This window comes from Tachysurus vachellii, chromosome 2, assembly GCF_030014155.1.
Source record: "Tachysurus vachellii isolate PV-2020 chromosome 2, HZAU_Pvac_v1, whole genome shotgun sequence".
Classification (NCBI taxonomy): Eukaryota; Metazoa; Chordata; class Actinopteri; order Siluriformes; family Bagridae; genus Tachysurus; species Tachysurus vachellii.
The window spans coordinates 20,378,644-20,400,729 of record NC_083461.1 but is presented as its reverse complement, the minus strand read 5'-3'; the positions used below and the strand labels follow the sequence as shown (position 1 = coordinate 20,400,729).

The 22,086-nt window shown below is 41.5% G+C and overlaps 1 protein-coding gene across 1 annotated transcript in view; it reads right to left on the bottom strand.

Moving 5' to 3' along the window:
• drosha (drosha ribonuclease III) overlaps nucleotides 1-22,086 on the bottom strand; it is a 47,839-nt gene that overhangs the window by 5,370 nt on the left and 20,383 nt on the right. The window contains exons 21-28 of the mRNA XM_060863040.1: nucleotides 18,140-18,242; nucleotides 12,112-12,182; nucleotides 11,902-11,946; nucleotides 6,440-6,597; nucleotides 5,788-5,893; nucleotides 4,948-5,089; nucleotides 2,768-2,850; nucleotides 81-184 (exon numbers count right to left, since the gene is read on the bottom strand). Coding sequence (XP_060719023.1) covers nucleotides 81-184; nucleotides 2,768-2,850; nucleotides 4,948-5,089; nucleotides 5,788-5,893; nucleotides 6,440-6,597; nucleotides 11,902-11,946; nucleotides 12,112-12,182; nucleotides 18,140-18,242 — 812 coding nt within the window. The remainder of the gene's footprint in view (nucleotides 1-80; nucleotides 185-2,767; nucleotides 2,851-4,947; nucleotides 5,090-5,787; nucleotides 5,894-6,439; nucleotides 6,598-11,901; nucleotides 11,947-12,111; nucleotides 12,183-18,139; nucleotides 18,243-22,086) is intronic.

Genomic DNA, 22,086 nt, shown 5'->3' with positions numbered 1-22,086 from the left:
TAGGGAGCAAGGTGTAGTTATCAAGGTGTAGTTATCAAGGAGTAGGGAGCGAGTTAAATGATAGAAAAGCGAGCGTATACTTGTAGAGCGGGATATCGGGCTCCTTGCCCTCGGTGCGCAGGGTGAGGCAGCACTGCTGGAGCTGAGACTTCGGATCATTCCAGTCCTGATTCAGGATAAACTCCTGTAAACACACACATAGAGATAAAAGCAAAGTGTGTGTTTCTGATACACACTCTATAGGCAGTGCACACAGGTGACACACCCTTCAGTTACCTCTCCTCATTTCAATTCATCCTTTCAAACTTTATTAACATGTCCTTCTTTCACATTTTGGTCTTTTGTGCTCGTCTTCTTTTTTCTTTTGCTCTTTCAATTTTCTTTGCCTTTCTATTATTTCACTTTCTATTCAGAATTCTTTCTTAGATATATATTTTTTTATTTTTTATTCTGTTATTTCTCACCTTTTTAATAATTTTTTTCTTTTCCTGTTGCTTCTTTTCTTTTCTTCTTTTCCACCTTCCTTGCTCTGTTCATTCTTTGTTTTTGCTAATTTCCATTTATCTTCTGCCTTCAATCAATTTGCATATTTTTCTCTCCCTAATTCTATCTTTCTTCCTCTCGTATCCCTACATCTCACCTCAGCCATCTCCCTTTTTTCCTAACTGCCTTTGCTTTTGATATTTTATTTCTTTTCTGCCTCATTGAATCTGAAATGATCTGCAGCTCTCGCCATTTCCAGCTTCTACTCTCATCACTTTACACCTTCCCCCCTCTAATCTCTCCATCGTTCCATCGCTGCGCCTTCTTCCTGTTACATCTCTCCTTTTCATCTCTTTATTTCTCTTTGTACTTATATCTAAATCTGTTCTTTTCTGCTTCTTCATCTCTCCATCTTTATATCGGTTCTATTCTTTTATTCTTCCTCCTGTTGCATTTCTTCCTTTTTCATGCAATTTTAATATTGTTTTTATTTAATAATAACTATATTTATATTTGTTGTTTTTTCACCCCCACCTTTCTACTCGTCTCCAACCCCACCTTCTCTTCCTCACTTCAAACCCTCCATGTTTCCAATCCCTGCATCTCTTCAACAGTTCCATCTCTCCAATCCTTCCATTTCTTGCTCACTACAACCCCTTTTCAACCCCCCATTTCCCCAAACCTTTAACTTGTCCATCTGTCTCCTCCTCACTTTAACCCCACCATCTCTCCGTTCCTTTAATCTCACTACCTTTTCAATCCCTGCATTTCTAAAACCTCTCCTTTTCCAAATCCCATCATTACTACAACCTCCCTTAGTCTCAGTTCTCCGTTACCTACTCTTTCTTTCATGATTTATATTTATTATTCATCTTTCTTTCTCAGCTTAATCTGAAATAACTTTGGGAAGGTCACACCATCCCCAATTCACTTCTCTGTCTATCTTATCCCTTTACGCACCTAATACTTGTTGCAACCTTCACACGCTCTGCCCTTTGTCCTTCATTCCTACTTTCTTTCCAGCCCCTAGTGTGTTCTCACTGTTCGAAAGGAAGTTGTCAAGTTTTCACGATGGATGGACACCATTGACCTTCTTCCCATCTCTTTCCCCATTAGAGGAGGAGGAGAAAAAAGGATAAAGTCTTTCTTTTTTCCTGAAGGAGAAATGGACACATCTTTCTCTCCCTGTCGCTTTTTCTCATAAATGGAAATCGGGGTCATGGCGATGTCGCTCTGAACTTCCGTCCTTCTCTCTCCAGAGACATTCGACAGACAAGCAATTAGCATGGACTAGCAAGAAAGAGAGTGTGTGTTTGTGTGTCAGAGAGAGAGAGAGAGCACGAGAGAGAGCGAGAGAGTGTGTATGAATGTAAATTCAGGCCAGGCTAAAAAAAGGGAAAGGAAAGGAACCTGTTCTATCTGTTCTCTAGATCATAGATGTGTCTTCTCTACCAACCTCTCAACAGGAATGAAGCACAGTTACTGTATTATTTGGACTAGTGGTGCACCATTCATTTAATTTCATTAAAAATCTATAAGCTAATGAGGATAAAGTATCACCAATAATGAATTATTTCCCAAGCAAGTAACATCAAATGCGAACTAAACTGTAACTGCAAATTACAGGTACCTGTAAAATAGGGTACCCTTCATCAGTTGACTAAAAAGCCCAATCGTGAGTAGCACTAAATAATAATAATAATAATAATAATAATAATAATAATAATAATAATAAATAAAATAAGAGTCGCGGCATAATGGTTAGAGAGTTTGACTCCTAACCCTAAGGTTGTGGTTTCGAGTCTCGGGCCGGCAATACCAAGACTGAGGTGCCCTTGAGCAAGGCACCGAACCCCCCCAATTGCTCCTCGGGCACCACAGCATAAATGGCTGCCCACTGCTCCGGTTGTGTGTGTTCACTGCTGTGTGTGTGCACTTTGGATGGATTAAATGCAGAGAACGAATTCTGAGTATGGGTCACCGTACTTAGCTGTGGGTCACGTCACTATCACTATCACTATTAAACATTCTGCATGGTTAAATGTTCTGCAGAGATCCTGTTTGACCAATCAAACAGTAGGTCAAGTAGGTCAAACACCATCCTAATTGTTCCAAGAGCAAAAAAAGTACAGATACTGGTTCAGTAGCTTTAAAGGTTCCTGTGATGATGGGCAACTATACCTACCTTGCTGAAGAAGGCTGCAGAAGAAGGTTCCAATATTATTTTATTTTAGAGAAAGAGGGAAAGTATTTGCATTGATACTTACTAATGACATGAACGTACCTTTAATCTCGGGAAGAAGCAGACGTTCATGAATGTGTGAACATATTCAAGGTCTTTGTCTATGTAAAGTGCTGCAATGAAAGCTGGAAAAAAAGAGGAAAAAAGTCATAATTACATTATCATTGTATATCATTTTATCATTGCTGAAATAAAGATGGCGAGTACAGTACCAATAAACCACTTAAGGATATCATTTTCTTAATAGTCCGGGACTGGTTAGAATTACTCAGAGAGCTCTCATGTGGCTCCTTGGAAAAGGATTCTCCATAACATCCAGACGTTTGTTAGTTTGAAACGCAATGATGCCACAACTATTCATAATCGGAAGTCCGTTAGAACAAAACTGTCCATGATTTCTGGGTGGGAGGGGTGTTCTGTCTCCTCCAGTGTTACACTGCCTTGAGATGAAACAGGAGAAGCGGGGACAAAGTGGTTGCCATCACCCTCCTCTGGTTGGTAGCTGCTATATGATGAGTGTTGGCCAAGAGGGTGGAAAATATCCAAAGTGGGTGAAAATGGGGGAAGTCTTGGTCAGTCATTTAGTCTCTGACTGAATTTTCTTCTGTCTGGGTCTCATGCTCCTCAGAGCTCGGTCTGGGTCTCATGCTCCTCAGAGCTCGGTCTGGGTCTCATGCTCCTCAGAGCTCGGTCTGGGTCTCATGCTCCTCAGAGTTTGTTCTGGGTCTCATGCTCCCCAAAGTTTGCTCTGGGTCTCATGCTCCTCAGAATTTGTTCTGGGTCTCATGCTCCTCAGGAGTTTGCTCTGAGTCTCATGCTCCTCAGGGTTTGCTCTGGGTCTCATGCTCCTCAGAATTTGTTCTGGGTCTCATGCTCCTCAGGAGTTTGCTCTGAGTCTCATGCTCCTCAGAGTTTGCTCTGGGTCTCATGCTCCTCAGAGTTTGCTCCGGGTCTCATGCTCCTCAGGAGTTTGCTCTGAGTCTCATGCTCCTCAGGGTTTGCTCTGGGTCTCATGCTCCCCAGAGCTCCGTCTGTCTCATGCTCCTCAGAGCTATTTCTGTCTCATAAAACTCAGAGCTTGTTCTGGGTCTCAATACTCAGAGCTTGGTCTAGGTCATGCTCCTCAGAGTCTGGGTTTCAGAGCTTAATTTGGATCTTGTTACTCAGAACTTTCTTGCATATTGTTGAATATAGAACAGGTCTGGGTCTTTTTCACCCGGACCAGAGTAACATGACTGGATTAAATCCTGGTCTTGTTATTTAGCGCTATAGCCTGGTCCTTGTTCATTATATTTTGATCCAGGGCTCTATATTATGGTTTGGCTTTCAATCAAGTTTTTATCAGTAAGTGTGTTGGATTGTGGTGGTCTACAGCCTTAAAGTCTTTCTCTGTATAATGGTGATTTTCACCGCTTCGGAAAATGAACTGAATGTGAATAATTGTGCCTTTACAATGCCTTACTTTTATAAAGACAAGAATAAGGTTTGTTTGTGAAACTGAAGACGACGTTTTCTCAGATTGTTATTAGTCTTGCTCTGGGTCTAGGTCACTCTTCATTTTTCCACTCTCCATGGTCACTGTCTCGGTTTTCTTCTATAAATCGTTCTTGAATTCTGTTCCATTTCTCTTTCTATTTTCTTTCTTGGACTCTCTCTCTCACCTTCCTTCTCCCTCTCTTTACAAAAGTGATAAAGTGTATTTGTCACTTCGGTCAGGTCCGTATGCTACTCTCTCTCTCTCTCTCTCTCTCTCTGCATACTTTTCTTATTTTTTTCTCTGAAATCTCTTTACTTGCTGAAATATTCAGGTCGTGTGTGAGTGTGTGAGAGGAGAGACTTCGTCATCATTCATCGCTCTGTCGCTCCAGGCCACACACAAACACACACACAGGCTGCTAGGACACACACTACAGACACAACACACAAACCATCGACACACATACTGGCTGCTGGGACACACACAACCGACACACTCACACCTCTGGAGCTGATGGATTTCTCTGGTGCTCTCAGTTGACTGAAATGATTTGAGTGTGTGTGTGTGTGTGTGTGAGTGAGAGAGAATGAAGAACTGTATAAGAGATGAAAGAGTCTACAAAGATTCAGTCAGTGTGTGTGTCTGTGTGTACTTAGCAGTGATTTCATTTTCATGTTACCCATCTTACCTTTTTATTTACCTTTACAAACAATGGAAGACATCTAATACACACACAGAAACTCACACTCCAGCAGGTCAGCAAGTGTTTTTGTGCGCAGAGCAACAGGTCGTTTGGTCTTGTCGTTTGTTATTGCGTACTCCTGCATCCCCAACTCCTCTGCCACTTTCGCCTGCGTTCTGTTATTCACCAATGAGCTGCGCAGGAGCTGAAGACACACACACACACACAACACACACGTGAGCTAATGCTAGCCCAGCCCCGCAGTCCTGTTTTTAATGCGCCCTTCCCGAAGGGATTTGAATCAGCCCTGATAACAGACTACAGAAAACGAGACATATACAAAACATGACACCACACACAACCTCAACAAAATCAATACACAAAACCCCAAACAACTCATTTTACATTAAGCAACAAGAACACAACTAATGCAGGGGAACAGAATTAAATTTAAGATAAAATAAAAACAAATATTAGATATTATTTATTTATTACAGCTGAGTGCTAGCTGTACCCAGACAGCAAAGATGCTAAAAGTCAGAGAGAAAAAAACAAAACAAAAAAAAAAGAAAAATAAATAAATAATTATAAAATCCTGCATCAAGCCATAAGGGAAATCATAACAGCAACTAGAGTGGCTTCTGATGGAGATCTGTAGAGTGTGTATGTGTGCGTGTGGACTGTGAAAACATTGTGCTGCAGTTCATTTGTACAAATCTAATATTTATTAGTTGGCAGTGTAGAGTGGGGAAAGAATGTGTGCGTGTGTGTGTTCAGAATGCTTATCATAAAAAATTGTCATCACACTGACACATCAGTAGTACGAGACACACAGAAACAAGTATACTAACATGCACACATACTAAAACAAAAACAACCAGTGAGACTGACACACACACTCACCGTCAGATGGCCTTCATGGTGGTCAGGGAAATGAATGAACAGATACTCTGTGGCTACGAGCTGCATGATGGAATCTCCTAAAAACTCCATCCTCTGATTATGACCTCTAAGAGAGAGAGAGAGAGAGAGAGAGAGAGAGAGAGAGCGAGAGAGGGCGAGAGAGAGAGAGAAAGAGAGAGAGAGAGAGAGAGAGAGAGAGAGAGAGAGAGAGGGAAAGAGAGAGAGAGAGAGAAAGAGTTACAGTGAGACAAAGAGGGAGAGAAAGAGAGAGAGCGCGATAGACAGTGAGACAGACAGAGAGAGAGACAGAGAGAGAGAGAGAGAGAGAGACAGAGAGAGAGAGACAGAGAGAGAGAGACAGAGAGAGAGACAGTGAGACAGACAGAGAGAGAGAGAGAGACAGAGAGAGAGAGAGAGACAGTGAGAGAGACAGACAGTGAGAGAGACAGAGAGAGAGACAGTGAGACAGACAGAGAGAGAGAGAGAGAGACAGAGAGAGACAGTGAGAGAGAGAGACAGTGAGAGAGACAGAGAGAGAGACAGTGAGACAGACAGAGAGAGAGAGAGAGAGAGCGCAGGTTAGCTATCTGTAAAATCAGTATGATATTTTATTCAACTCTGCTTCACTTTTATACTTTATAGACAGGCGTACAGCGTGAGATGGTTGAAGCCTACGGTACGCAGTGTGAAGGCTCGAGCGAGCAAGCGGACGTGTGTGAAGAAAACGCCGATGGCCGTCTCAAAGTCCGTCAGCTTCTGTAGGACGGGAGACGACTCGATGAGCTGCCTGTCCGTCACCGGCTCCTGCACCTGAAACGCACACCATCACTTTATTCCCACTACTCACAGTTAAATGTAAAAAACCTCAGGAGATTAATATATTGCTTAGTGAGCAAGTTAGAGACCTGGTTAGCTAAATTAAACAAATTAGTCTTTTACTAAGCAAGAAGAACCTTCCTTGTGCTTTTACTCCGCCCCTTTTCTTTAATGTTTGCCTATTTACTTTAGCTACATAAGAATATTCGGAGTAGTCTGCAGTTTGGGACGTAAATGCTCGTAAATGTGTCGACCCTGTGGAGTGAAACACAATCGCGTCGTGTCTTTAGCCACATCGTGAGCGTTGTTTCTCCAACATGATGAGCTCTGAATAAATGACTTACTTATTTAAAAAATTATAAAGCTGCTAAAATGTCATGAGTCCCATTTAGACAAGGGCGCAAAAAAGAAAACTGCAATCTCTGAAATCCGGAATCTCGACCATAAGGAACATAATGTCAGACGTCTGTCATGCTTTGCTAACAATGCTTCAAAAACAACGTTTTAATTGGGTCGAGGTTGGTGATGTCGTGCTCTTTTTGTCCTTGTTTTGCCCGTAAAAGAATTCCCCGTCTTCCTCCTTGACGAGTCGTCCTTAATTAACGCCGACGATCCAAATGCCAGCTGTCACATCATTACGGCTAATGACATTTTGCTAGTTAATGACACAGGCGTCGGGTTCAGAAGGAGCAGATGCTCTCGACAGCTGCATTTATAAACTTGGTGAGATGTTTACTGAGTTTTTTTTTTTTTTGAAACTCACAAAAGTGAAGGAGCAGAACAACAAATTAGTGTGCGGAAACTTGTGGAAGAGTACGACTGACAGACACACATAGAGAAGTCGACTTATAGAACTGGTGCATAAACTCCGCTGTGTACAGTACGTCATCGCTGTCACGGTGAAGGGGACTCTGTGAAAGCTGTCTCAAAATTATCTCGTCATGTTACTGAGAAATCTGGATATTACCAGAGAAAACCAGGAATCTCTGACCAAAAAGACAAACAGAAAACTTCAACATGTCTACGATTAGACACTTTTGTTACATAACAACTATATACACAAGTTCCTATGGATGAGGTTACTATGGAATCTAATTAATCTGTGTAAATTAGGCGTGGTTAAAGTCACGCCTAATTTACACAGACAAGGAGAGAAGATCTAAGCTCCACCACTGGCCCTTCTTCCCAAAAGGCGAAGTGGATGAGCATGGATTTAAAATGGGGTTTGGAACACAGCCAGGCTGAGGTGCATTGTTAGTGCAGCAAAATGTGTAAATATTCTCTTTTCTCTCTCTCTGTAAGCTCTGGCCTTTCATCCAGAAAGAAACACAAAGTAGGACATCGCGCACACACACACACACACACACACACACACACACACTTCCTCACACATACTCCCTCACACACACACACACTCCCTCACAGGCACACACCCACCCCATCACACACACTCCCTCACACGCACACACACTCCCTCACACTGTGGGAAAATAATTTTAAGTCATTATGTTATTCATTCATTTGTCCCATTGTTTAAGGTGGCAATAGGTTTCAAGGTCTGAGTCAAGAAGGAATGCCAAGCATTAGAGGTGAACTCGTTTCTATGATAATGAAGGGGTCTGAGAAAGACTATGTTAATGAGATTAAGGGTGGGTGAAATTCCAGGATCTGGTGTGGGGCTGCTACATCCTTTCATGCTTTGATTGTCACCCGAGTGTTTTGTCTCTATCTGAAGGGACTGCCCCCCCAGAATGTGTATATTTACAATGTATTACAACTGTAAGTCAGACTTGATGACTGCAGCGCTCGTGCCAGTACACTCTGACTTGCAGACTCGTCTCATCGTGTATCTACAATAAAGACTACTGCACAAGGACATCCAAGTCTCCTGCGCTTCTCTGGAAAAAGTTTACAACAACACGCACACACACTCACTCACACACACTCACACACACACACTCCCTCACACACACTCCCTCACACACACTCCCTCACACACACTCCCTCACACACACTCCCTCACACACACTCCCTCACACACTCACACACACACCCTCACACACACACCCACACACACACCCTCACACACACACCCTCACACACACACCCTCACACTCACACACACCCTCACACACCCCCTCACACCCTCCCTCCCTCACACCCTCCCTCCCTCACACACTCCCTCCCTCACACACTCCCTCCCTCACACACACACTCCCTCACACACACACTCCCTCACACACACACTCCCTCACACACACACTCCCTCACACACACACTCCCTCACACACACACTCCCTCACACACACACTCCCTCACACACACACACACACACACACACACACACACACACTCCCTCACACACACACACTCACTCTCTCACACACACACACTCACTCACTCCCTCACACACACACACACTCCCTCACACAGACACACACTCCCTCACACAGACACACACTCCCTCACACACACTCCCACACACACACACACACTCCCACACTCCCACACACTCCCTCACACACACACTCCCTCACACACACACACACTCCCTCACACACACACACACACTCCCTCACACACACACACACACTCCCTCACACACACACACACTCCCTCACACACACACACTCCCTCACACACACACACTCCCTCACACAGACACACACTCCCTCACACACACACACACTCCCTCACACACCCTCACACACACACCCTCACACACACACACTCCCTCACACACACACACTCCCTCACACACACACACTCCCTCACACACACACACTCCCTCACACACACACTCCCTCACACACACACTCCCTCACACACACACACTCCCTCACACACACACACTCCCTCACACACACACACTCCCTCACACACACACACTCCCTCACACACACACACTCCCTCACACACACACACACACCCTCACACACACACACACTCCCTCACACACACACACACACCCTCACACACACACACACTCCCTCACACACACACACACACCCTCACACACACACACACTCCCTCACACACACACACACACTCCCTCACACACACACACACTCCCTCACACACACACACACTCCCTCACACACACACACACTCACTCTCACTCACACACACTCACTCTCACTCACACACACACACACTCTCTCTCACACACACACACACTCTCTCTCACACACACACACACTCTCTCTCACACACACACACACACACACTCTCTCTCACTCACACACACACACACTCTCTCTCACTCACACACACACACACTCTCTCTCACTCACACACACACACACTCACTCTCACTCACACACACACACACTCTCTCTCACTCACACACACACACACTCTCTCTCACTCACACACACACACACTCTCTCTCACTCACACACACACACACTCTCTCTCACTCACACACACACACACACTCTCTCTCACTCACACACACACACTCTCTCTCACTCACACACACACACACTCTCTCTCACTCACACACACACACACACTCTCTCTCACTCACACACACACACACACACACACACTCTCTCTCACTCACACACACACACACACTCTCTCACTCACACACACACACTCTCTCTCACTCACACACACACACTCTCTCTCACTCACACACACACTCTCTCTCACTCACACACACACACTCTCTCTCACTCACACACACACACACTCTCTCTCTCACTCACACACACACCCTCTCTCTCACTCACACACACACCCTCTCTCTCACTCACACACACACTCTCTCACTCACACACACACACTCTCTCTCACTCACACACACACACTCTCTCTCACTCACACACACACACTCTCTCTCACTCACACACACACCCTCTCTCTCACTCACACACACACCCTCTCTCTCACTCACACACACACACTCTCTCTTTAAGAATTGGCAATACCACACACACAGAAATTTCTTTACGATCTTTTGATGTCTTTGAACTTTGAATTGTCTTTGAATTAATCAAAGATCAATCGTTTCAGACTTTTTTACTTCATCTGAGACAGAGAGGTTTTAAGCTTTACCAGGTCTTTATTTTACCATTTGAAAAATGTCATTAATCCCAGGTTACTTTACAGTTAAAAGGAAAACTTTCTCATCCTTCACAATTTTTCATCTTTGTCAGTATGACACCGAACACCCTCACACATCACAAAACCCTTTCACATTATTCACAAGCTTGTTATGTGCAAACCTCCACTTTCAATCGCCCGGCTATAATTCCACTTAGCATCGATATGGGATCAGTGCAGCCAGCTCCATCACCCTGCTTCTATCTGGTGTTCCAGCTCACTAATGTTATTGCCCAGTCCTGGTAGTTTAACATACGGCGCTAAATTGGACTCCTGCAGTACAGCGTCTTTTAGAAAATGTTAGAAAGCAAACAGTTGACAGTTTCTGATTGGCCACAAAAGCCACACTGTACGAGGACAGTGTAAAGATTAGCCGCATGTATCTTTAACATTTGCCCCGTGAGTGAAGGAGACGTACACCAGGATCTTCACCAGTCCCTCAAATGGAGATTTGGCTCAAAGGGAGCCACCCTGACCAAGTGTTTAATCCGATTAGCCAGACATTTTGATAATATTTTAAATCAGAATGCTTTAAGATGACTGATCTCCGGCTCTCTGGTTCCATAACAGTACCAGGCTAACGTTCTTTAAGTTACTGACAGGACAGCTTGAAGACAGCTGTTGGGAAATAATTAGTTGTTAAAAGAACAATAAAAGTCCCCTTTCACCAGTAATCCATCTATTACAGGGTAGCAACAGTTAATGTAATGTTGGAGCTGGGTCTCAACTCTGTAGAGATTGTAAATGTAAAAGATGTTTCAAGCCTTCATCACTATAACGGTCTGTATAAAAGACTATAACTAACTGACTCATCTCAGCCAGATCAGAAGTTAAAATCCCATTTCCATGTCTTTAAGCAAATCTTTACCCTTATCAATGCACCATCCACCTTTTCCAAGCTCTCGTTTTGTCTCTCAGCACCTCATTTGCTCTGTTTCTTCTTTTCCCAGCTGGCTGATTGTTCTCTGCAGGCCTTGTATGTTGTTTTAGTTAAAGAATATTCAAGTTAATGTTGATATGGTTGGTTCTATATGTTAGTGTATTAAAGGTGTACTTCTTCACACCTGTTTGCTGAATGTTGGCTTACTTTTTTTGGGCAACTGACGATGTTGAAATCTGTTGCATTTTTAAATGAAGAATGTCAAAAGGATGAAGAATAAATGTGAAGATATTTTCTATCTTGCTCACCTGTAGCGGATGAGGTGGGTAGTTGAGCCACACCTCCCTCAGGTTCTGTAACACACACACACACACACACACACACAGATGAGTACAGCAATCTGTCTATCTGTATACTCCAGTACTCCAGTACATTTATACTTGTATGAATACTTGGATAGTTAAATACTGAGGACTCTAAAGAAATTCGCACACATGCGCACACACACACACACACACCTCACTGTTGAACAGCAGTCGGCCAAACAGCTGCTTGGCCTCTTCTAAGCCACCTTCCAGATATACAGCACCTGCAGAGAGAGAGAGAGAAGAGAGAGAGATGGAATTCACAAACACAGTGATGAAGAATGAATAAGAGGAAATAAAAGGGGTTTTAATCTTCATACACACACACACACACACACAACGGGATTATGTAAATGAGGATGTTGAGTGTAAAACATGAATATTAATCCTCTTCTAAGGTGAATCTACATTAATACACACACACTTTTTGTTTTATAAAAAGATATTATTGCTCCATTCATTTCCAAAAGTGCCACATTATTTTAATTTAAATTTAATATAAGTGACCCTACTCAGCCTCTGTAGACACACACACACACACAGACACCTCTTAATGTTTAAGTGAAGTGAGAGAAGGAGAAGAACAGTGGAGCGAAAGTGAATATCCTCCACTGCACATTGTTAAAAAAACCAACAAGAAGAAACCCAGAAATCCTCAGTGAGTCGAAGATAATCCCATCTCTCCTCGGCTTTAACCCCAAATCCCCTCCATCTGCTCGCGCTAATCAGAAAATCAGCTTTATCATGGAAATTAGCGCGACTCAAAAACAGCCTCCTTCATACTGTTTGTTCATTATCGAGGATCAGGAGTAAATAAAAGCTCAACAAAATTAACATGAGAGAAGTAAGAAGATGACGAAGAAAAAGGAACACAGCAGTTGAAACAGCAAAAACGGCAAAAGCAAAAAGGTGAAAGATAAATAAGAGAAAAGTAAAGAAGCTAAAAAGAGAAAGAAAAAGAAAAGCAGAAAAGAGTAAGAAGTAAGAAGGTGAAGAAGTGCAGGTGTGAAAGACAAACAGCAAATATTATCTAAAATCTGTGTTCCGCAGGAGGAGTTAAGGAGCTATAAAGAGTAAAAAAAAAAAAAAAGCTACACAAGGAAAAGTTAAGAGTATTTTACGAAGGAAACTTCCTGAAAGAATTCACTCTCAGGTGATTGGTTCTCTTTTTGCTGGTGTTTGTTTTATTAGAGAGGATTATTTTTGCGTCTCCTTTCAAAGTGACAATAAGGTGAAATATACAAAAATAAGTGGAAAAATAAACAAAAACAAAAAAAAACCCCAACAAAACAGAAAATTATGTATAATTATTGAATCTTTTGTTACAAATACAATTATTATGTTTCTAAGCCATTTGATGGTTTTTGTTATTTCTTCATGTTTAGGACAGTCTTTTGTTTTCCATCGTCCCATTTTTAATTGAAACCCCTTTTAATATTTCTTAGATAAATAATTTATATTTAATACATTTTTCTGGATGTGCATCTGCATCTCTTGCAGATCTGCTGAAGGCTTTGGTAGAAGATGAAAAATATTTCAGAGATGCACAGCACACAAGAGAGTGATATAGCAGGAGTGTGAGAGATGGAGAAGTGCAAAGTCAGCGAGCATGTGATGGAAATTTTAAAAAGCGCTGACGGTGCCTGTGACCAGCTCATTAAAGCCACGTGGCCTTTACAAAAAAATGGAGTCATTCTGTGTACCATTTCTCTCGTGGGGTCATTCTCAGACTTTTTTTTTTTGCTGTTCGTTAATTTCGGGGATGATCCATCAGTGGTACTGCAGTAATACTTAAGGTTACAATGCTAGCAAGATGCTTTGTAGACTCCTAGAGGCTCCTGTATTATGCCTATAGACTCAGTGTAACCTACAGAATTCCTTATATACCCTTTTACTTCAACGTCTATCATGTACTCTGTGTAATTGGAGACACTGAGTCTGAATAGACTATGTCAAAGACCTCAGTTGACGAGGAAGCTGCAAGAAGCTGTGGATGTAAAAGGTGTTGGTGCCGGTCATGGTGGCAGCTCTAGGACACACTGCTGAACCCCAGGGATAAAGGAAGCAATTCTGTTGATGATAGATTCCTTCCAACTATAGCGCATAGGCAGAGCTTCTGAATCAACTAAGCGGTATAGGAGAGCCAGAAGGAATGTGGACAAAGTAGGTACAGACTCAAATGCTTGGGCATGGGAGTAGTTTAAAGAGGTCATGGTAATATCAGGCAGCCCCAAGGATGTTCTGGCAAACTGTCTGATGCTTCAATAACAGAGACCATAACCAACACAAACAAAGACACACACTATACAACCATACCAAGAGGTACAGAAGAGCCAGAAAGGCTGTGGCCAAAGTAGGTGCAGACTCAAATGCTGAGCATGGGAAGAGTCTGAAGAGCAGAGGAAAAATCAAGCAGCCCTAAAGATGTCTGATGCTTCAGAAACAGAGACCAAAACAGAGGCAGAGATAAGGCAGAGATAGAGATATATAGCCCAAACAAATCCTACAGTGTCCTTAACAATTACAAAATCTTTCATACAAATACACACTTTAACACCATAACAAAAGGTATAGAAGAGCCAGAAGGGCTGGGGCAAAAGTAGAAGAAGCAGCACATTAAGTGCCAGAGAATTTGGTGCTTTCCACCAGTGTGGCAGAGGTTATTATGGTGGTTAGAAACCTTCATTATGGCAAGATTGAAGAGATATTGAAGTCAGTGTGGTGTGAATAAACTGCCTATTTAGTATGGCATGAAGATCTGGGGCAGTGCATTTGACATGTTAAACTGGGATGATGGTCAGCATTCCTGTTATTTATAGATGGTTATGATGTCGTCCTCTTGGCAACAACAAAAATAGATCTCAGACACACGTGTACACTTACAATCTCTGACTGAGGTGAGATATTTTAAGTGCATCGCCATATCGATTCCCCTGACCTCATAATCAACTTCTCTGACTCGTTGTGTGACCTCAAAGGCTTCTTCCAACTTTCCAGTAATTCGGAGCTTGACAAAGATGGTAAAAGAAGTATCTTACTTTAAGTGAAAATTGCCATAGTCAAATAACCCTGTCATGGAAGTTGGGACTGTTGTTCTTGGGGCTGATGCAAATTCTCCTCTTGTGACTTAAGGCCTTAGGGATTTTTGCTTCCTGGTCCAGAATGAACTCAAACTCATTTTTTACTCTTAGATGGTTCATGCATCCGGCAAACAAGCCAGCAGCCCTCCAGCAAACATTCGTGCAGCCTCACGGAAACAATCCTACAGCCTACCCCATAACCCCAGAGCATCTCCAGCAACTCCTCACACAATAGTACCTCCAGCACAATCCCACAGCCTCCTGCACACAATCCCACAGCTTCTAGCACACAATCCCACAACCTCCAGCACAAAATCCCACAGCTTCCTGGACACAATCTCACAGCCTCCTGCACACAATCCCAAAGCCTCCGGCACACAATCCCACATCAAAGATCCTACAGCCTCTTGCACAATCTTACATCCTCCTGCATGATCTCAAAGACTCCCAAACAATCCCATAGCCTCACATATAATCTCACACTATCCTTGACCCCCACACAATCCCACAGAGTCACATGCAATCCCAATGATTTTCATATAATCTTATTTACTTCCATGATATCGTTCCCGGTAATCCTACAGACTCCCATTTCCAGCTCAGATTATTGTTTGACGTTTCATTTCTCTCCTTTTTTTGGTTGTAATTCGCTGTGTCGTCATCTTTTTCCTTCCATCTCATTAATGCACTTCCTTGCTCTTTCTTCAGTCACATCCCTTCCAAAAGATCCTCATTCGTTGCTGACAGCAGCAGAGAAAGACGAGTGAAATAGAGGGGGAGAGAGGGGTTTCTGTCTATCATCTCAACTTTCCATCTGGTTTACTACCCGAAAGCATTTTTGGAGAGATGAACACAGATGCTAATCGCATGCTCCAATTCAGACATGACCTCATTTCCTGTCAAAACAACATCCCTGTTCTAAAACAGACATTACTGTTGAACTGTCTATCTGTCTCTATATCGGTCTTCATTTCCTCTAGATTTGCTCTCTCAGTATCTGTATTTCATACTGCAGTTCCTCTGACAACAGCTGCCTATCTATCTATCCATCTTTTCGATTTATTACAATACATTAGTCTTTTCAACTGTCTGACTACCCATGCGTCTTGTATGTCTTCATAGCTGTCTGTTTGTCTCTCTATCTGTCTGTTGCACATACAACCCATTTCTAAAGAATGGAAATTTGATTTTTTCTTCTACCAATAACCATAATGCTCTTTTAATCTGTCTGTCTATCCATCCACCTAGCTGTTTGCATGGCTGTCTATCCAACCAAATGTCTGCACGTCTATCCATCCACCTGTCTGTCTAACTGACCACATGTATCTGTTTGTCTATCTACCTGCCCGTCTCTCTGAGCACGTCTGCCCATCTGATAGCATGATTGTATGTCTGTCTATCTACCTGTATGTCCATCTGACCACAAATCTGCATGTCTGTCCATCCACCTACCTGCCTATCTGACCACATGTATCTGTATCCATGTTTGTCTATCCACCTGTCTGTTCATCTGAACACATGTCTGTCTGTCCAAATTTGCCTGCTGCCTGCCTGCCAATGTGTCTGTCTGTATTAGACACTTTTTTGAAAGGATAATTTTGCATCCATTGTGAACACATAAAATCCCCCTGAATGAGCTTTAACTGAAACTATAACAACATCTCTGAAAAATCTGCACTACTGTAACAGCTGCTGTTATAGAAAAAATAATAAACACCTCAGCAGCTCTCTGGTGTAAAGGTCGCTAAATATATCCACTATCTAATAATGGAACTCAAACATACAGGTTCATAGGCCAAGAAAGTGTTGGTGGTGACTGCTAATTTCTATTTGTGTGTGATTGTGTGTGTGTGTGTGTGTGTGTGTGTGTGTGTGTGTGTGTGTGTGTGTGTGTGTGTGCGCGCGCACACGTGTGAATAAGGAAAATAACAAGACATTTTATTCAACAACTTATTCATTTCCCTGAGAGATCAAATTAATAAAATTATTTCCTGCACCCAGACACAATATTGCTCTGTCTGTCCTTGTGTGTGTGTGCGTGTGTGTGTATGTGCACGTCATTGTAGATGATACACAAGTCTCCCCTGGGATTTAGATGTTAAGAAATCAATAGCAGTAATGAATGTCCCTCTGTCATACACACACACACACACACACACACACACACACAGCAATAAAGCCTAAAGTAATAAATCAAAACAAAAGCAGGAGCTTTGGAAATGACACCAGCTGAGTGCTGATATTAAATTCTCACACCAGGCTAACTGTCAGCATTTTTATCATTGTTTATTTTAAACACGAGCTAACAAGTAGGATGCTAGCTGCAGTTAGCTGCTGCTGCAAATGAAACATTCATGCTGTTAACTTGCACCTGCTAGAAAAAAAGTTTAAATCAAGTAAACTTTTCATTCATTCATCTTCTACCGCTTATCCGAACTACCTCGGGTCACGGGGAGCCTGTGCCTATCTCAGGTGTCATCGGGCATCAAGGCAGGATACACCCTGGACGGAGTGCCAACCCATCACAGGGCACACACACACACACACACACACACTCTCATTCAATTTTCCAGAGATGCCAATCAACCTACCATGCATGTCTTTGGACCGGGGTAGGAAACCGGAGTACCCGGAGGAAACCCCCGAGGCACGGGGAGAACATGCAAACTCCACACACACAAGGTGGAGGCGGGAATCGAACCCCGACCCTGGAGGTGTGAGGCGAACGTGCTAACCACTAAGCCACCGTGCCCCCAAGTAAACTTTTCAAATCATTTAATTCATATGGAAAGTGGATCTTAACCTAAAGCTAACAAACGAACACAACGTAACCTTTTCACGCATTTTTACCAATGAATTCTGATCCTGTATAAATATCACATATTAAAAAGGTGAAAAAAGGTGAAATTCGAACGCTAGAACTTCCTATAGAATGCTAATACTCAAACAGATCAAAGCTGTTAGATGTTGAGACATAGATTTGTATTTTGGTCGGTCCATGCTAACACTAGCTAGTGAGCTAGAAATACATCGGTTATGAGTAGGTGTGTGTGTGTGTGTGTGTGTGTGTGTGTGTGTATACATATACAGTATATACACACCTATAAGAGCCTCAAAGCAGTTAGCCATGGCGTGTCTGAGGTCAGACTCTCGGCAAAGATCCGGGCCGTGAGCGTACAGCATGAAGCGATCCAGCTCCAGTTTCTGCAGGAGATAACACATTGGCATTAGTGTTAGCATTAGTGCTAAGTTGTACAACCAGAAGCATTTTAATTCTCCTGTCTTCAAGCTCACTGGCAATTTACGGAGGATTTGGAAATTAAGTACATTAAGTACACAAGCTTTCATATAACTGAGTAGTTAAGTAGGCAAGAGAAGTTAAAAGCAGCAAATTGGAAAAGAAGCAAGTATAGAAGTAGTGGAGACTCAGTAGTGAAGTGATAAAAAAATATAAAAATAAAAACAAAAGTATGAAAGTACACAAGTGTAAATTAAGTGCTCATGTAGCCAAGTGTGAACATGATGCTTTCCAATTCCGTCATGTGTAAAATATTGTGTGTGTGTGTGTGTGTGTGTGTGTAGAGAGAGTTAACAAGGGGAATACACACACACACACGCGTGCACACACACACAGCTGTGTGATTTGTTTTTTGTTTGCATTCCCGTGTGCATCTTTAATCACGTTTTTCAAAACATCGATTCATCTCCTTCATCTTCCTTGTAAAGCTGCTTTGTTGTTTCACTGCACCGTCGCTCTGATTCGCAGCATCTCCGGGCTACGTGATGGATCGGCGTGTTTATTAGTTACAGCAAAAAAAAATTAAAGGTGAAAAAAAAAATGTGAAAATGAAAACAAAACAAAGTCAACAGCGGGGAAAAGAAATGCAGAGAAATAAATAAACGTGAACCCAACGGGGAAGAGAGTCGACTTCACAGAGGATTACCAGGACGTCTTCCACAGATGCTTTTTCTTTTTTTTTTAACAGATAATTACAAGTGTTCTACAGAAGTAAACAACACGAAACAAAAGAATTGGAACAAGGCCGAAATAGAAAATACACAAGGTTTTATGCAAATGAGGAAAAAATACTTCAATCTGAAAACTTTTCTCTAGTGAGTGAGCTGCAACGAGATGGAGAAGATTAAAGTTTAGCTCGTGCTTTTCTTGCTTGCAAATTGGAACGAGGCCATAAATGACGTCCAGTGGAGGACAATCAAGTGTAGAATCTTTAAAGAAATAAATAAGGGAAAATAAGATGTACAGAATCTTATTTACCAGTTACTAAGGGCATTTTATGCCCCTCTTTTTATTAGTTTTAGAGATCATTATAGGTGATTCACAAAGAATACATTTTTGTTGTTTGCTGCTCAGTAAACTGGGGGGTGGGAGAGGAAGGCAAAAAAAAAACAAAAAAAAAAAAACAACCACAATATACACTTAAAAATATCGTTTTTTTAACTTTTTGAATTAATATTTTTAGATTAACTTGAAACTTAAATTGCATATATTAATTTATTTTTATTCTTCTTTCTTCTTCTTCTTCTTCTTCTTATTATTATATATATTTATTTATTTTTTACCCTCTCTCTTCTGGTTCTATACTTCTGTAAAGCTGCTTTGAGACAATGGCAATTGTTAAAAGCGTTATACAATTAAATTGTATAAAAAAAACACATATCCGGATGTCTCAAATGTCAATTTGTATTTAAATTTAAATTTATTTAAATTAATAATAAAAATTATTTAATTATTATTTATTTGTCTACTTTCAATCACTAAATTTCATGTTTGAAATGTAATTCAAAATAAGTTTAAATATTTTAAATATCATTTTTAAATGTAAATAGGAATTATTACTACAATCATGTGAACTATCACTAGTTAAATGATCTATACTTATATACTCATAACATTCTCCTGTGTTTATAACAATTTATAATCACAGTTCAGCTTATCATCTTATTTTTATTGTTGTTAGGCCAATGTTGGCTGTCAAAGTCGCTGTGAAACCATCATGTTTCTCTCTCGTCCTCAAACTTTCAAATATAAGAAATGAATAAATTTCAGTAACAAAATAATCCTTTAAAAATCTGCTAGCGATAGCATGAGGATGGAGAGCCTAGAAGTGAGAAAAAGCTACAAACAAAACAAGCCAAACAAAAATAAATACCCAAGCAGAAACTAATAAATAAATAAATAAATTGAAAAACAGGCAAAGATATAAGTACACAGAACATATACAAAGGACATTTGTATTCAGCCCCCTGAGTCAATACTTTGTAGAACTAGCTTTCGCTGCAATTACAGCTGCAAGTCTTTTGGGTTATGTCTCTACAAGCTTTGCACATCTAGAGAGTGAAATCTGGATGGAGAGATTCTGTGAACAGCAATTTTCAAGTCTGGACACAGATTCGCAACTGGATTTAGGTCTGGACATTCGAACACATGAATATGCTTTGATCTAAACCATTCCATTGTAGCGCTGGCTGTATGTTTAGGGCTGTTTTCCTGCTGGAAGGTGAACCTCCGGCCCAGTCTCAAGTCTTTTGTAGACTCTAACAGGTTTTCATCTAAGATTGCCCTTTATGTGGCTCCATCCATTTAACATTCAACTCTGACCAGCTTCCCTGCTGAAGAAAAGCATCCCAAAAACATGATGCTGCCACTACCATGTTTCACGGTGGGGATGATATGTTCACCGTGATGTGCAGTGTTAGGTTTTCGCCCCACTTATAGCATTTTGAATTAAGGCCAAAATTTTTCTCTCATCTGACTCATTCTTTCACATGTTTGTGGTGTCCCCCACACGGCTTGTCTCAAACTACAAACAGGACTTCTTATGGCTTTCTTCTTCCCACTTTTCCATAAAGGCCAGATTTGTGGAGTGCACAATTAATAGTTGTCCTGTGGACAGATTCTCCCACCTGAACTGTGGATCTCTGCAGCTCCTCCAGAGTTACCATGGGAGTTATTCTTGGCTGCTTCTCTGATTAATGTTCACCTTGTCTGGCCTGTCAGTTTAGGTGGATGGCCATGTCTTGGTAGGTTTGCAGTTGTACCATACTCTCGTATGATGAATTGTACAGTGCTCAGTAAGGTACAGTGCTCCAAGGCTTTGTGATGTTCAAGGCTTTGGATATTGTTTTACAACTTAACCCTGCTTTAAACTTCTCCACAACTTTATCCCTGACCTGTCCGGTGTATTCCTTGATGCTGTTTGTTCACTACTGGTCTCTAACAAACCTCTGTGGGCTTCATAGAACAGCTGTATTTATAATGAGATAAGATTACACACAGATGGACTTATTTACTGATTAGGTGACTTCTGAAAGCAATTGGTTCCACTTGATTTTAGTTATTTTAGGGGTATCAGAGAAAAGGGGGCTGAATACAAATGTGTGCCACTATTTTCAGATGTTTATTTGCAAAAAAAAAATTGTACAACATTTATCATTTTCCTTCCACTTCACAATTATGTGCCAGTTTGTGTTGGCCTATCGCATAAAATCCCAATAAAATACATTTTTGTTTGTGGTTGTAATGTGACAAAATGTACAAATGTTCAGTGGGTATGAATACTTTTGCAAGGCACTTTAAATAATACACAAACAAACAAACAAACTATTTAAATATTTATTAATCCAGTTTTGGTTAATCTAGTCATTCATTTATTAAACAGTAACTTATGAGTTTAATCGTAATTTTTTTGCTAACTTGTTCATTTGAAAGCAATGAGTCCTACAGATTTTGTCTTTGGGCAAAACCTTTTGAATTGCGCTGTTGGAGCGTCGTGGTGAGGGAACGTGAAAGTTGTAATTGCCTTTTTCTCCCTCGTGTTAGGGAATGATTACGGATGTTAGATATGGAGGAGAAAGAAAAAAAAGCATGTGGAGGAACAGAGAGAGGGGAAACGGAGCGAGGTTTTAATTCCTCGTGGGGCAATAGTACATTTTCCCTGCAATAATCTCAGCTTTAATTACACACAAACACACACACACTGGGCTGAGGGAGAGCGGCAGGCCGAGTGCTTCACTCTACTAAAGTGAA